Source organism: Engraulis encrasicolus, chromosome 2 (assembly GCF_034702125.1).
Source record: "Engraulis encrasicolus isolate BLACKSEA-1 chromosome 2, IST_EnEncr_1.0, whole genome shotgun sequence".
Taxonomy (NCBI): Eukaryota; Metazoa; Chordata; class Actinopteri; order Clupeiformes; family Engraulidae; genus Engraulis; species Engraulis encrasicolus.
The window spans coordinates 36,511,017-36,525,279 of NC_085858.1; the positions used below are offsets into that span (position 1 = coordinate 36,511,017).

Sequence of the window (14,263 nt, forward strand, 5' to 3'; positions counted from 1 at the left end):
AGGCCCACCAGTACAGTAGTTTGAGAACAACTGTATTAGACAATTGAAAAGTTATGAGTTCGACCTCGACCTGCCTAACCCCATTGGTATATGTTTGAGCAAGATGCTGAATCCCAAATTGCTGCTGTTGAGCAGATTGGTTCCTTGTTTCGTCTGAAATGCTATCCTGTCACCATTTTTCTACCATTTATACCATTATGCAGAGATAATCGGGCATGAAATGCTTGTGCTGTTGTACAGTACTGATCATTAGCAATTATGCTGTGCAAGTGGACGTAATAGTTTTCTGGGGCTACATCTCTGTTAGCGTCCTAAGGAGATTGCCAAATGGCAACAGGGTTTTTCAGATATATTATTTCAGCGTCTATCGTGTCTGAAAGCCTTGGCAGTGCTCACTTGAGGCAAGTACGACAGCACTTACTCATACTCATACTCGTACCTGCCAGCATTACAGCAGCAGAATCTTTCTGTGGCGGCAGTCAAAGATATTGATTAGAGTATTAATAATAGAGAGGATTAGACCTTCTGAATTGCAGGCAATTACTCAAATGGGTCTGGATTTGGGGAGAAACCCTGGGTAAAAGGGATAGTTGGCACCTGTAACTTACTGGCTGAAATGGTGGAATCGATCATATAAAGTGACGGTAATGACTAAAAGGAGGACGTGGTTTTAGACTGATCTGTCTTCATTAAACTGTACAAATGTTCTTTTCCTGGGGCCTTATTCTCCACTATTATACCACAGACCCAATGGTATCTAATGTGCAGTCTGATCTCTAGTGCAATGTGGTCTGTGGTGCAGGAAAACAGGTTTACGCATAGGCTACAGTACATACTGTATCTTCACAATGGACTGTAAACACGTTTTTTAATGTGCCGTAAGGCCTTAGTGATACGAATGCGAATATTTTTTAAACCGGGTATGTTTTATCCGTTTATACTTTTTATTTCCTTTACATGACACGTAGATAAAAGAAATCTCAGTTGTTACGTCAATGGAACAGACTGAGGAAATTGATGGGGAATGTGGAATCACCCACCACGCTATTGGCTGGTTGCCAGGCAAGCACGTTATGGTTTTTAAAAAACATGCAGATATTGCTGTCTTAAATCTACTGTTTTAACGATATCAGTTCTATTGAGCTAAAACCACGCTTACAGAAACAGTTTTTTGTTTGTTTTTTTTTTAACTGGATATATGAATTCCCCAAAACATTCATATACTCAGCGGCGGCCCTAGGGGCCTTAAAAAGGCTGGCACCGTTTCCGCACTATTACCTGTGCCGCTTTACTTTTACCAAGAACAGTGAAACAAAATTGTGAATTGCAAAATTGTGGCTAAATTGTGCCCTGACCAAAACCATGCCTAAATCTAACCTGTCGTCAGAGGGCATTGTGGAGCACGAGTTAACATGCAAAGTTATGCTGCACAAACGACAAAAGACGGTTTAAATTGATGTGTTATTTTTTTATTTTTGAATATTGTTTTTGGGGCTTTTATGCCTTTATTTGACAGGACAGTCGAAGACGGTGAAAGGAAGTGAATGGGTCAGAGAGACAGGGAAGGATCGGGATATGACCCAGGCTGGACTCGAACCGGGTCCCCATGCAAGCCCAAATGTGGGGGGCTTATTGTGCTGCGCCACAGCGCCCCCCCGTCAAATTGGTGTGTTATCTTAACGGTCTGGTATGATGCCATGTTGCCCTCCTCTCCCCCTCAGGTGCAGTTCCTGGTGGAGCACGGGGCCATGATCGAGCATGTGGACCACAGCGGCATGAGGCCTCTGGACCGCGCCGTGGGCTGCAGAAACACATCAGTGGTGGTCGCACTACTCAAAAAGGGAGCCAAGATCGGTACGTCTCCGCTCTGTTAATGTGTGTGTGTGTGTGCGTGCGTGCGTGTGTGTAGGGAGGGCCCTGAACCTGCCATGGTGGTCACTCTGCTCAGTGGTGTAGTTTACTTTTTTATGGTGGGTATACTGTATATTTGAGCATTTTCTGAAGTGGGTATACTGTATATACTTGTGCTATTCAAAACAATGGACCAATCAATTTTAAGTGGGTATACTGAAATCCCAGAAATTTAGAAGTGGGTATACTCCGTATACCCGCGTTCTACGTAGACTACACCACTGACTCTGCTCAAGAAGCTCTAGAAGGTGAGGAGGGATAGAACTAGGGGGTACGAGATGGAACCTGGGGGGTGAAAGAATAGAGGGCCAAGATTGTATTAGAGAGAAAGGCAAGACAAAGTTGATGAATGAAAGAAAAAAGAGTGCAGAGATAAATGTGTGTGCGAGAGAGAGAGAGAACCTAGAGAACAGTATCTCTTTTCGGTTTTGGCAGTGTGGCAAGCAGAAATAATAACAAAAACAGAGAGCTCAGACGAAGAGAGGGAGGTGGAGAAAAAGAGAGACTCCCATTAGTGTCTCAACGTGGTCGAAACTTTTTGATTTAAATAGAACACTTGGGGAAGAATAGCTGCACACGGACACGCTAACATTGGCAATTACGAAAGCCCCTGCTACAGGGAGCCGGTTGAGCTGTTTATCAAAGACATTTCATTTGACAGCTTTAGCTCGAAATGGCCTCAGAAATCATCTGAATGCTCAGAAATGACTATCGTCCATATTGACACCACTGTGGAATACCCTCGTGGAGTAACCCATCACATATATTGTTATAAGATTGTCCTATTTGTCTCCTGTTTCCAGCTAACAGTGTTGTGTATTAGCTATACCGCTAGATGCTATGCTAGTGCTAGCTGTTAGCAGTAATGCTAAAGCTATTGGTGCTGCTTGCTTGCCTCTGCACTAGCACTGCTTCTGCTGTTACTGGCCTGCCTGTCTCTCTTCTTCCAACTTCCCCATCCCTCTATCTTTCCCTCTTTCCTGTCTCTTTCTCTTTCTCACTCTGTCAGTCTCTCTCTCTCTCTCTCTCTCTCTCTCTCTCTCTCTCTCTCTCTCTCTCTCTCTCTCTCTCTCTCATCTGATCCTGCTCTTAGTTCTCATTGCTGCTTTTTGTGCTCTCTTCCCATCCCCAATTCAATCCATCTTTCTCTCTGTGACACTCACACACACACACATGCACACATACACACACAAACACACATTCACATTCTGACCATCCTCTGGTGACTCTGGGATGTTCTTATCTTGTGGCGGTGAACGTGTGTGTGTGTGTGTGTGTGTGTGTGTGTGTGTGTGTGTGTGTGTGTGTGTGTGTGTGTGTGTGTGTGTGTGTGTGTGTGTGTGTGTGTGTGTGTGTGGCTTCTCTCTCCTGTCCATCTCTGTCATCACCCCCCCCCTAACACGACTCACACCTAACTATCCATGACCCCCCCCCCCCCATCTCCTGACCTTTCCCCTCTGACCCTCCACTGACCCTGCTCACATCCCGCTACCCTCTGCCCTCCGTAACCAGGATGTCAGACCCTTCCCAGTCGAGCACGAGGAGGTAAACCCCAGTCTCCGTGTCTGTCCAAGCCCAGTCCGATCCCCTCAACCCAGTGTGTCCTCTCTGTGTTGTCCTGTTCCCTATCTATCTATCTGGGCCTGTGCTGTATATTTGTGGACTCTCCCTGGGCTTCGGGGGGTCTCATCCCGCCTCTTTGTAAAGCGGAAGAGAGCGAGAGAGACAGACTCTATTTAATTTGTATTTTGGTTGTGGTCTGGTCTATGTGGATGCGGTGTTATCTACAGCTTGCTTGGGTGTCATCCATTGGTGCATTCATGCCTGCAAAAGTGAATCTGTCATTGGCTACTTCACTTTATTCTGGAAGTCCACCAGCATTCTGGAACTTGAAGATGTGCATGTGGAGGCTGCGTCCCAAATCATTCACTAGCCACACTGCATCCTGCACACTATGAAAAAGAATTTAATGTGTGCATTAGATGCGGTGGCAAAAGTGGGGATTTCTGGACTTGACTTAGATGACTGTACACGTACATGTGTTGACATCTCCATCAGTGTGCTGCATGCATGCCCCCTGCTGGGGAAACTGCAGAATTGCATGTTGTGAATGCTGCTGGTCTGCATGGCCTTGGATTGGCCAGCTGTTTCTATGGTTTCTATGGCTATTCTTCTGTGTTGCTGACACCAGAGAAATTAGGATATAGCTGATACTAAGTGGTATCCTTGTAGACTGAACTATGGGAACCTTGAAGGGACAAAATTCCGGGGAATAACAACAAAAACAAGAAATGGCCAACCAAGAAATCCTACTGATACTAAGTCTTGTAGGTTAACAAACATGTAATGTTAGTTTTGTATGTACTAATGACTTCTTCATTCAGCCATCCCATATCTTCTTTTTTTCCAGCTACTAGCCTCAGATATCTATCCATACACATCCATCTATATTTTGTACAGTAAAAGGTATACAGTGGGCCTACTTACCTATAGAAAGAACCCTTCGATAAATAATTATAATAATTATTATAAATATTATTTATACTGCTGGAAACAGCAGACCTGAGGGCCTGGAGAGTTTCGTGAGAAGTGGAGAATAGAGTGGCGGTACACATAATAGCTGACTGCTCTTATCAGCTCACATTGTTCTCTCCTTACCTTCCGATTGCCCTTCCTGCCGCTAAGCGCCCAGCTACCAATCACGACACACCCCCTGGGTGATGTCACAAAGAGGCCTAGGCTCCATCTGCCCCCAAAGGGCCAGTTCATAAGTATGTTCTAAGAATGTTCTAAGTAGTTAGTTCTAAGTTCTGGTTCAGAGGATTCTGAGGATTCTGATTCTGCGTTGCTTCGGGCAACCAGTATGCTTACCCATCATGCACCTTGTTTGGCGGCAGGTCCAGCGACGTGGGCGATGGCCACCTCTAAGCCAGACATCATGATCGTGCTGCTCAGCAAACTCATGGAGGAGGGAGATGGCTTCTACAAGGTGAGCCTTCATCACTGCTATGACCATCTTCACTGCTACAACTTGTCTGTATGCAAGTGGACACAATATTAGCAAGGTTCCAGTATTTTGTTTAGTATTAGAATTTGGTATCAATGTTCTAATGATAGACTGACTAAACGTAGTGCTGGGGGAATATAGAAAGCACTTCCTTGAATCCATCACGGAAAACACTTCCGTGACCATTGCACAGAATTTTGGTAAAAATCTGTGAAACAGACACTGATTTCGTGTCCCAAAGATTTGTTTCCAATCCTCGGAATTCTGAGAAATCAGGCTGGTAAAATGGTAAAGGATTTCGTTTCCCATCTGACTACCAGGTATTGCACATACAGTATGACATCTGCAAAGTGTTCCTGTTTATACATGATCATGCATTTGTGTGTGTGTGTGTGTGTGTGTGTGTGTGTGTGTGTGTGTGTGTGTGTGTGTGTGTGTGTGTGTGTGTGTGTGTGTGTGTGTGTGTGTGTGTGTGTGTGTGTGTCTGTGTCTGTGTGTGTGTGTCTGTGTCTGTGTGTGTGTCTTTGTCTGTGTGTGTGTGCGCATGCGCGCGCGTGTGTGTGTGTGTGTGTGTATATGTGTATGTGTATTTGTCTGTGTGTGTGTGTCCCTCTGCAGAAGGGCAAGGTGAAGGAGGCTGCCCAGCGGTATCAGTATGCCCTGAAGAAGTTCCCCCGCGAGGGCTTCAGTGAGGACCTCAAGACCTTCAGGGAGCTCAAAGTCTCCCTGCTGCTCAACCTCTCACGCTGCCGTCGGAAAATGAACGTGCGTCTCTCTTTTGTTTTAGCATTTCTCGACGTATTTTGAACTCTCTTCACCCTCTCTCCCTCCCTCTCTCTCCTTTCACCCTCTTCTTTCTGTGTTTCTTTTCTTTGTCTTTCTTTCCCCTCGTCTGTCTGTCTGTCTCTCTCCTCTTCTCTGTTTCTCTCGCTCCTTTTCTGTCTCTCTGTCTCTTCTCATCTGTCCTTCTTTCTGTCTCTCTATCTCTTCTCATCTATCCTTCTTCCTGTCTGTCTCTGGCCCTCTATCTCTGATTGCCTTGACTGTCCTCTTCTCTTCTTCAGATGTCACTGTTGCAGCATCTTTTATATGTTGTCAAAAAAAACCAACAACATTGACGTCCTCAGTCAGGATTCTCACACAGGCACTCAAAGACTCACACGGGCATTTAACTCTCACACGTGTTTTAGAGTGACATTTTCAGTCAGTGACTGAAGAAAAGTGTCTGTTCTTATCTCGTTCTTCAAGCACGGTTTCCTTTGTTAGTCGCTTGTCTGTAGAATCCTAAAATTACTTTTTGTTTTAAAAACTCCTACTGTATTGCTTGTCACGGTGGGTTTACAGTAAAGACCATGTCTACTGCAGATGACTGACAAGGAATACAGAGGTCAATTTCATCCCTCAATGATGTATACAATCTAATAGTATCCATTAGATCAGCATTATCATTTCTTTCTGCCATCTGTCATAATTTTAGTTTGGTTAGATTTGGGTTGAACATACTTTTTTTATGTTTATTTAGCGTTTTCATTGTCTTTTGACTTCCGTTTTGTTGCTGTTATTCTCCTTTGGTTGCTGTGGCAGAGGAAGGGTTGTGTCTCCGAGCTGATGTTGGTGGTGGTAGCGACTGTAGAAAGAGTCCGACTATTGCTGTCTAGGAGGCCGTGTGTGTGTCCTACACCTGTGTGGTTACTGTATGTTTGGCTGGCTATATTCGTATGTCTGTGTCTTGTCCTTCAATGCATATACATACCGTACTGTAAGGTGTTTACATGTTACTTGTCTCATGTGTATTTATCAGCTGTTTGCGTGTATTGTGTGTAGTGTGTGTGTGTGTGTGTGTGTGTGTGTGTGTGTGTGTGTGTGTGTGTGTGTGTGTGTGTGTGTGTGTGTGTGTGTGTGTGTGTGTGTGTGTGTGTGTGTGTGTGTGTGTGTGTGTATCGGTGTGTGAATGGTATGTGTGCTTGTGTATGTGCGTGTTCATTTGCACAGCATTACGTATAGTATCTTTTTAGTTTACCACATGATGTACATGTATATGAAAAACATTTGACATGTTTTCACCGTCACTTTTCTCTGTTTGTATGCATTTATAAGTATACACTTGTTCATGTGTGTTGGTCTGTATTCATGTGTATGTTCATGTGTACGGGTTTGTTCACTCTCCAAACATTCATATTGTCAATTTTAGTTGAACATGTTTCATTGCCTATTTGTGTGTGTGCCTGATGCTTCGTTGCCTATTTGTGTGTGTGTGTGTGTGTGTGTGTGTGTGTGTGTGTGTGTGTGTGTGTGTGTGTGTGTGTGTGTGTGTGTGTGTGCGCGTGTGTGTGCGCGTGCGTGCGTGCATGCGTGCATGCATGCTTGCATGCAAGTGTGTTTGTGTGTGTGTGTGTGTGTGCGTGCGCAAGAGTGTGTGTGTGTGCTTTGAATCTGTGGTAGTGTGTGTGTGTGTCTGTGTGTGTGCGTGCTGGGCAGCGCTGTGAAGGCTCCTGTGAATGACTGTCGCCCTGCCCTGTTGTGCTTGCAGGACTTTGGGATGGCTGAGGAGTTTGCCAGCAAGGCTCTAGAGTTGAAACCCAAATCGTACGAGGCCTTTTACGCCCGGGCCCGCGCCAAGCGCAGCAGCAGGTAACCATAGAGACGGACAGACAAAGACAAGACAAATCAAAACAAGGGCCGAAGGCGGGGCCAAGCATCACTTTTTTTTTTTTTTTTTACTTTTTATTAGCTACATATCATATTTGCTTTGTTTTCGGAAACCACATGTGGTCATCCTGTGACCTTACTAACAAAAACTCTTCTCGAAGTTCCTCAGTGACGTTCTTTGGTAGTGTTTTTTTGATGCCGGCTGGTTTCTTAGTGGGAGCGGTGTTTTGAACAGGAGAGAGACAGGCGGAAGCTCTCCTGTAGCAGGCCTGTCATAGTATTTTTGTCTGAAACTACTGTGGAGCACTTGCCATCCAGTAGTCTGCAGGTCGTAGAAGGCCTGTCATAGTGTTGCCATGCTACCATGGAGGTTTTACTTCACCTGCTAATAGAAAGAGTAGAAGTCTGCACACTGCAGCTCCGCTTTGAAGGTTTATTCAACGTTTTGAAAAAGTAGTAGTTCAGATACACCGCGCTCTTCCATGTGGTGCGTCTCCAGTTGAATAACTTAGAAGGTGAGACACTGACGAAGGCAACAGCAGAAACGTTTGTCTATTCTTCTGCTGCTATGTGAAAAAAAGAAAAAAGAAGAAGAAAAGAAGAACCTGAGTGCGATCCACTTTTTCACCCTCTAAGTTATTCAACGTTTTGACGCAGTAGGGTCTTCATCAGCTGGGATCTTCATCTTCACGTGTCTGATGAAGACCGTGCTGGGTCTTAAAAACGGAGCTGCAGAAGTGCAGACTTCTACTCTTTTTATTGTCAGATACTCCTTTGTCCTGCACCTGGCCTCAGCGAGGTGGGATGTGCATACTTCTGAAGGTTCTACTACGTCACCTCTCACCCTCATGAAGTTCACTCTCTCATACTGAGTTCCTTCACCCTCAAGCTTTATTTCTGCCTTATGCCACTTTGTGTTCCTCCATACATCTTCAGAAATATATAGTCTGATAATATTTCATTCTTCTTTACTGGTAGGTAGCTGAAAATAAACTATGATACAAAAAATAGGGCTTTTTTTACAAGGAAATATAGCTGAGGACATTATTGAAGCTTTGGTTGGAAGTCTTGCGGTGCATTCTTTTGAAACTCGGTTGTCGGAAACCCAGACCTCCGCCTCGGGAAAGTTCAAAAGAACGGGTACTCAACTCGGGGTTCCGAAACTCAAACTCTGAGCACCTCTGTGTACTCTGAGTTTGCTAAACATTATTTTTTTTCAGACATTTGTATCGTCTCCATCTGTTGCAATAGAACGCATTTACAACGGACGTCGGGAGAATGAACACTGGTCCACTGACAACCGAGTTTCAAAAGAATGAGCCATAGGTCTCTGATTCCAGAAATAGTGTATTGTGTGCACTGTTGTGCTAAGTTGCTATGTACTCAACCGCAACTAAAGCTGTTTTTTTACCCTTCTCTACTCCTCTCTCACTGTTTCGCAATCTCCTCCCCTCTTCTCCTCTTTACCTCTTTTGTCTTCTCATTCCTTTTTTCCTCTTTTGTCTATTTTTCTCTGTTTCTGTTCCCCTCTTCTCCATCCCTCTTTCCCTTTTTCGGCCCTTATTTTCATCCTGCTTCTTCTCCTTGTTGTAATGGTACCCTCTTCTATCTTTTCTATGTTTCTCTTTGTATATCCCTTTATCTCGCCTCTATCCCTCTTTTTTTCTTCTCTTTCCCCCTCTTCTATCCCTCGTTCCCCTCTCCTCTCCTCTCCTCTCCTCTCTCCTCACCTCCGCCGCCCCTCTGCAGGCAGTTCCACGCAGCCCTGGAGGACCTGAGTGAAGCCATGCGCCTGTGCCCCAGCAACCGCGAGATCCAGCGCCTCTTCCAGCGCGTGGAGGAGGAGTGCCGGCAGGTTGCCCAGCAGCAAGACCTCGACCACCCGCCCCCTTCCCCTCCCCCTCCCCAGGAGCCAACCAGAACCCCCGAACACCACCAGGAGCCAATGAGGACGCCCGAACGCCACCACCACCACCAACACCAACAGGAGCCAATCCGGAGCCAGTCCTCGATGGAGCCAGTCCTCAGTCCTCGGCTGGCGGACATGGAGCCGGTGCAGGACCTGTTTGAGGAGGACGACGACTATCTGGAGCGCGATATGGAGGCCGGCCCACTAGGGGGCAGTAGTGGTGTAATGGTGGCCGGGAACCGCTGCAGCCCCTCTGCTCTGCCCATCATCCAGAACATGCCCCCCTCCCCAGGCCATCGTGACTCCCCTTACCTGTCCGGAGGCCCGTCTCTGGGCCAGACCTTCGAGCTGCGCCCCAGCCCCACCTCCATGTCGTCCCCGACGCGCCAGGGCTACGGCTCGTCCCCTTCGCCGTCCTCCCTCTCGCCCACCCACCAGAGCGGCTTCCGGCCCAGCCCGACCCACACCTCCCCGGCCCACCACTACCAGCACCCGGTCTCCCCCCCTCACCCCCACCCGCAGACCCAGCCACCGCCTCCGCCATCAGGGGGTTCCTACCACTTCAGCCCCCCACCCTCGCCTCTCCGTCGCGGGCCGCAGTACCACCGAGCCAGCCCCACCTCCGAAGGCGCCGCCCTGTACCGCCCCCAGTCCGCCTCCGCCGCTTCCACCCGCTACCAGCAGGAGGCGATGCAGCACCACCACCACCACCAGCACCACCATAACCCGCACGCCGGCCGACCCAAGTCCCCGCTCTCCCTCTCCAAGATGGCAGGCCAGCGCTCCTTCCAGCAGGGCCCCGTCTCAGTGTCGGTACCGGTCCAGGCCCAGGCGCAGCAGGGCCAGTGGCTGCAGCCCGCTAAGGCCCAGATCGTGCGCACCAACCAGCCCAGCGCCGCCGTCCACTCCAGCGCCGTGCTCTCCAGCAACGCCTACAGCCAGATGGCCCACTCCATGGGCGGGGGCGGCCATGAGGACATGATGGAGGGCGTGTATGGAGGCGTTGGCATGGGTGGTATGGGTGTGGGCATGGGTGGCATGGGTGGAGGTTCGTTGCATATGCAGGGTGGCCTGAGCGCCGGGATGCTGTACCAGCGCGCCATGAGCATGGACCCGAGTCTCATGGAGGACATGGAGCAACCTCCACCACCACCACCTCCCCCCCAACAGCTGCAGAGACCCACCTCAGCCTACCAGCGACCCATGACCGCCGGTGGAGGAGGTGGAGGGGGACTACGCTACGGCCACGCCCCACAGATCAGCCGCAGCCAATCGGCGGCCTACTACCCGGGGGCCATGATGCCGGCCCACGAGATGGAGAGGCAGCAGTCGCAGCAGCTGGGCTCTCCGGAGAACAACCCGCACCACCGCAGCCGGCCCGTCAGCGCCAGCGTGGCCGGCAGCGCCCAGGAGCCCAAGCCTCACCCGCCCACCCCGCGCCCGCTCATCCACTCCCAGAGCGTGGGCCTGCGCTTCTCGCCCTCGGCCAGCAGCCTGGGCCCCGGTGGTAGCGGTGGCGGCGCGGGCTCGGCCGCTAATCTAGGCCCAGGCTTCAGGCCCTCGGCCTCCGCCCAGCAGATGGAGATCCCGCTGCAGCTGTCGTACGAGGCCGGGCTGTACTGCGAGGACCTGTCGCCCGTCTCCCCGCCCCAGGGCGGCGGCCCCATGGACATCTCGCGCATCATGGGGGGCACGTACCCCGGCGAGGCGCTGCGCTCCCGCAACACCCCGTTCATGGGTGTCACCGACAAGACGGCGCGTACGCACGTGCCGCAGTACCCGCAGCAGCCCTCGCTCCCCCCTCCTCCGCAGCCCTCCTCTTCCTCCTCCTCCTCCTCGCCTTCCTCGCGCTCCTGGGCCGTCTCCTCGCTGGACGTGGTCACCAGTCCTGCCACCTCCCCTGGCAACGGCGGCGGTGGCGGTGGCGGTGGTCACTACGGGCACATAGCCTACTACAACCGCACCAACAACGCCCACAACGGCCACCTGATGGAGGACGACTACTACGCCCCGCCCAGCTCCGTGAGCGAGCGCGCCGCCTCCAACATGGCCGCCGGCCTGGGCCTCGGACACTCCCACGATGCCATGGGGCGGGTGAGCCAGGCGCCCACCTACCCGGACGTGAAGATGGCGCGGACGCTGCCCGTGGCGCAGGCCTATCAGGACGCGGCGGGAAGCGAGTACCGGCCAATGGGGCGCTCCGATCGGGGCCAGGCGGGGGGGCCCACCTCCCCCATCAAGCCAAAGAGGCCCTTTGTGGAGTCCAACGTGTAGGCCTGGCCCACTGGCTGACTGGCTGGAGAGACCAATACATATGACACACTCACATACACACACACACACACACATTCCTACACATGCGTAACCGCTTGGGCAGAGTTCTGCAAGCCCACACACACTCGCACACATGCGCATTGCTTGCTGACATGTAGGTGGGCTTTTGGAAACCGACTACATTACGAACACACACACACACACACCAACACACACTTACACATCTGCAATCGCCTCGCTTACCAGACTTGCCTACCTGATGGGCTTTCATTGCAGCTTGGGGATTTTTGCAGGACATTCAAACATTCCCAAAACCAGACTCACATACTGCACACGCATACAAACGCACGCACACACACACACACACACACACACACACACACACACACACACACACACACACACACACACACACACATACAAACACACACACACACACACACACACACACACCACTGACACCACATATCTCTTGTCCATCTCATGTTGTCATAACGCTGGGTTTCCTTAAGCAGGTTGCATAGGGGCACAGAGCACAGTTTCAAACTGGAGATCACTCGTTCAGGACAAGAATAAATAATAATAATAATAATATTAATGGATCTGAAACGAATAGACAGATATCCGCATTTTTTGTATCCCTACTGTTTATAGTGTGGCCTTACAGACATACCGTACATATGAACATACTAGAGTATAAACAGCGAGCAGTGCTGCTTTCTTCTCGTCTGTCCCAGGTGTTAGTGCTGGCTATTAGTTCAAGGCTTTTGTGTACATTCATACAAGACGTTCACGCTCGCAGTTAAAGTTGGTGAATTCCCCATATAGATCGGGGCCAGTGCAAGGCTCTGATATCCTCTTAAGAGAAGCCTGTAGAGTTCAAAGGTCATCTCGCAGCCGACAAAGTCCACTCTTTAGCATCTGAACCACAGGTGTTCGACCACCGTCCATCCCAGGAGAAAGGGGGACGTCCAGTCATCTCTCCCCCAGTCTTGGTTCACTATTGTGGGGTCGATGTACCTCAGGTTCTGGCTGTCATCTGGAACTGTCCCAGCATGCCTCAGCAAAGATGAACTGAGAGGCAAACACACTGCTGTGGCTCCTAGTCAATAAAAGTGACTTTTACAGAAAAACAAGTCTGACACCAAGGCAAAATGTGTACATAGCAAAAAAGCGGAAAAAAGTACTATTTATCATTTTAAGTTATGTTTGTAAAATAATTACGGATATAAAAAAATATAAATATTCTATATACCTAATTTTGTTTTTTTTTTCTCTACTTGATTGTAAATTTGTTCACCTTCCTGCTTGCTTTTCGAAAGGTCCGACATAAAGGCAGTTACGAGGAAGGGAAGGAAGAGAGGAGGGAAAAGGTTTTTTTTGTGGAGTTCTGTTTTGGTCTGTTCAGGTCTGTTGGTCCAGCCAGTTCTTAGAAGAGTTACGTGACCATATCACTTGGGTAAAGAAAAGAGCAAACGGGATCTTGGTGTTGCTGGTCTTGGTCTTGGAAGAGTTTTAATGCAACCTCCACAGGTAGCCTCTTACTGCAGATGGGCCAGTGGACAGGCCTATTCACTACAGTTGCTGAAAACACTCAACTACATCATCATCACAACATTGCTACGACAATGCAGAGAGTCTTAAGTAACCGATTAAGACTTGGTCCATTCCCATTTTGGTGACAATAAGGTCATAACAGAGGCTCTGCGCTAAGGGATTAAACCGTACACATATAAAATTTATATTTATATTTTATACATGTCGATGGTTAAAGCAGAGGGGAAGAGGGCAGGAAAAGGGGTCTCTTAGGGTTCTGCCGGTCTGGTCTGTTGGCCCACTTCACAGAGACATCATGTGACCGGGAGTGTGAGTGCGGGAGAACAATGGTGGGCAGTGCTACTGGAGATTCTAATCAGCGCTCCCTCCTTTTCTCTAAACGGAGCGCACGTGACTTCCTGTGAGGGCAGAGCCGGACGCTGAGGAGGAGAGGAGAGCAGTAGAGGGAGGGAAACTGCACTGGGAAGCAGCCACACTAGACAGAGCCGGTTTCACCAAGACGCCAAAGGCCCCACCAAATTAGCCTACTGTAGGGGGCCCGCAATGGTAAATAACAGAGAATATACTTGCATCATCTGGCAGCGTTCATCAGCTACACACAGGGGCGTTCCCTTCTTTACACAGCAAGGTGAATTGAAAAGGGACCCTTGACATTTGAAAAGGGCCCCTTGTCTTTATTTTGCAGAGGGAGCCCAAATGGGTAGCATCACTGCTGACAGTAGAGGCTACAGGACAAGAAACTAGACACAGGAGAGAGAGACAGAAGAGGTTTACTGATTAGGATTGCAGTTGTCCAACTGTAGTACTGACACCTCAGTTGTGTCACCCCCCCAAACTTCCACAAGACAGGGAGCGGACCTGATGCAGGCAGTCAACCATAGACATGTAGGCAAGACTGAACAGAGTTTGTTATCATCATCATCAGTGTCATTCGCTTCTAATAGACAAGTACTTTA

At 49.1% G+C, this 14,263-nt stretch overlaps 1 protein-coding gene across 1 annotated transcript in view; it reads left to right on the plus strand.

Moving 5' to 3' along the window:
* tanc2a (tetratricopeptide repeat, ankyrin repeat and coiled-coil containing 2a) overlaps positions 1-13,937 on the plus strand; it is a 322,252-nt gene extending 308,315 nt beyond the window's left edge. Inside the window, exons 24-28 of the mRNA XM_063187732.1 lie at positions 1,722-1,854; positions 4,809-4,900; positions 5,537-5,683; positions 7,449-7,549; positions 9,317-13,937. Coding sequence (XP_063043802.1) covers positions 1,722-1,854; positions 4,809-4,900; positions 5,537-5,683; positions 7,449-7,549; positions 9,317-11,750 — 2,907 coding nt within the window. The 3' untranslated portion in view covers positions 11,751-13,937. The remainder of the gene's footprint in view (positions 1-1,721; positions 1,855-4,808; positions 4,901-5,536; positions 5,684-7,448; positions 7,550-9,316) is intronic.
* Positions 13,938-14,263: the final 326 nt, after the last annotated feature.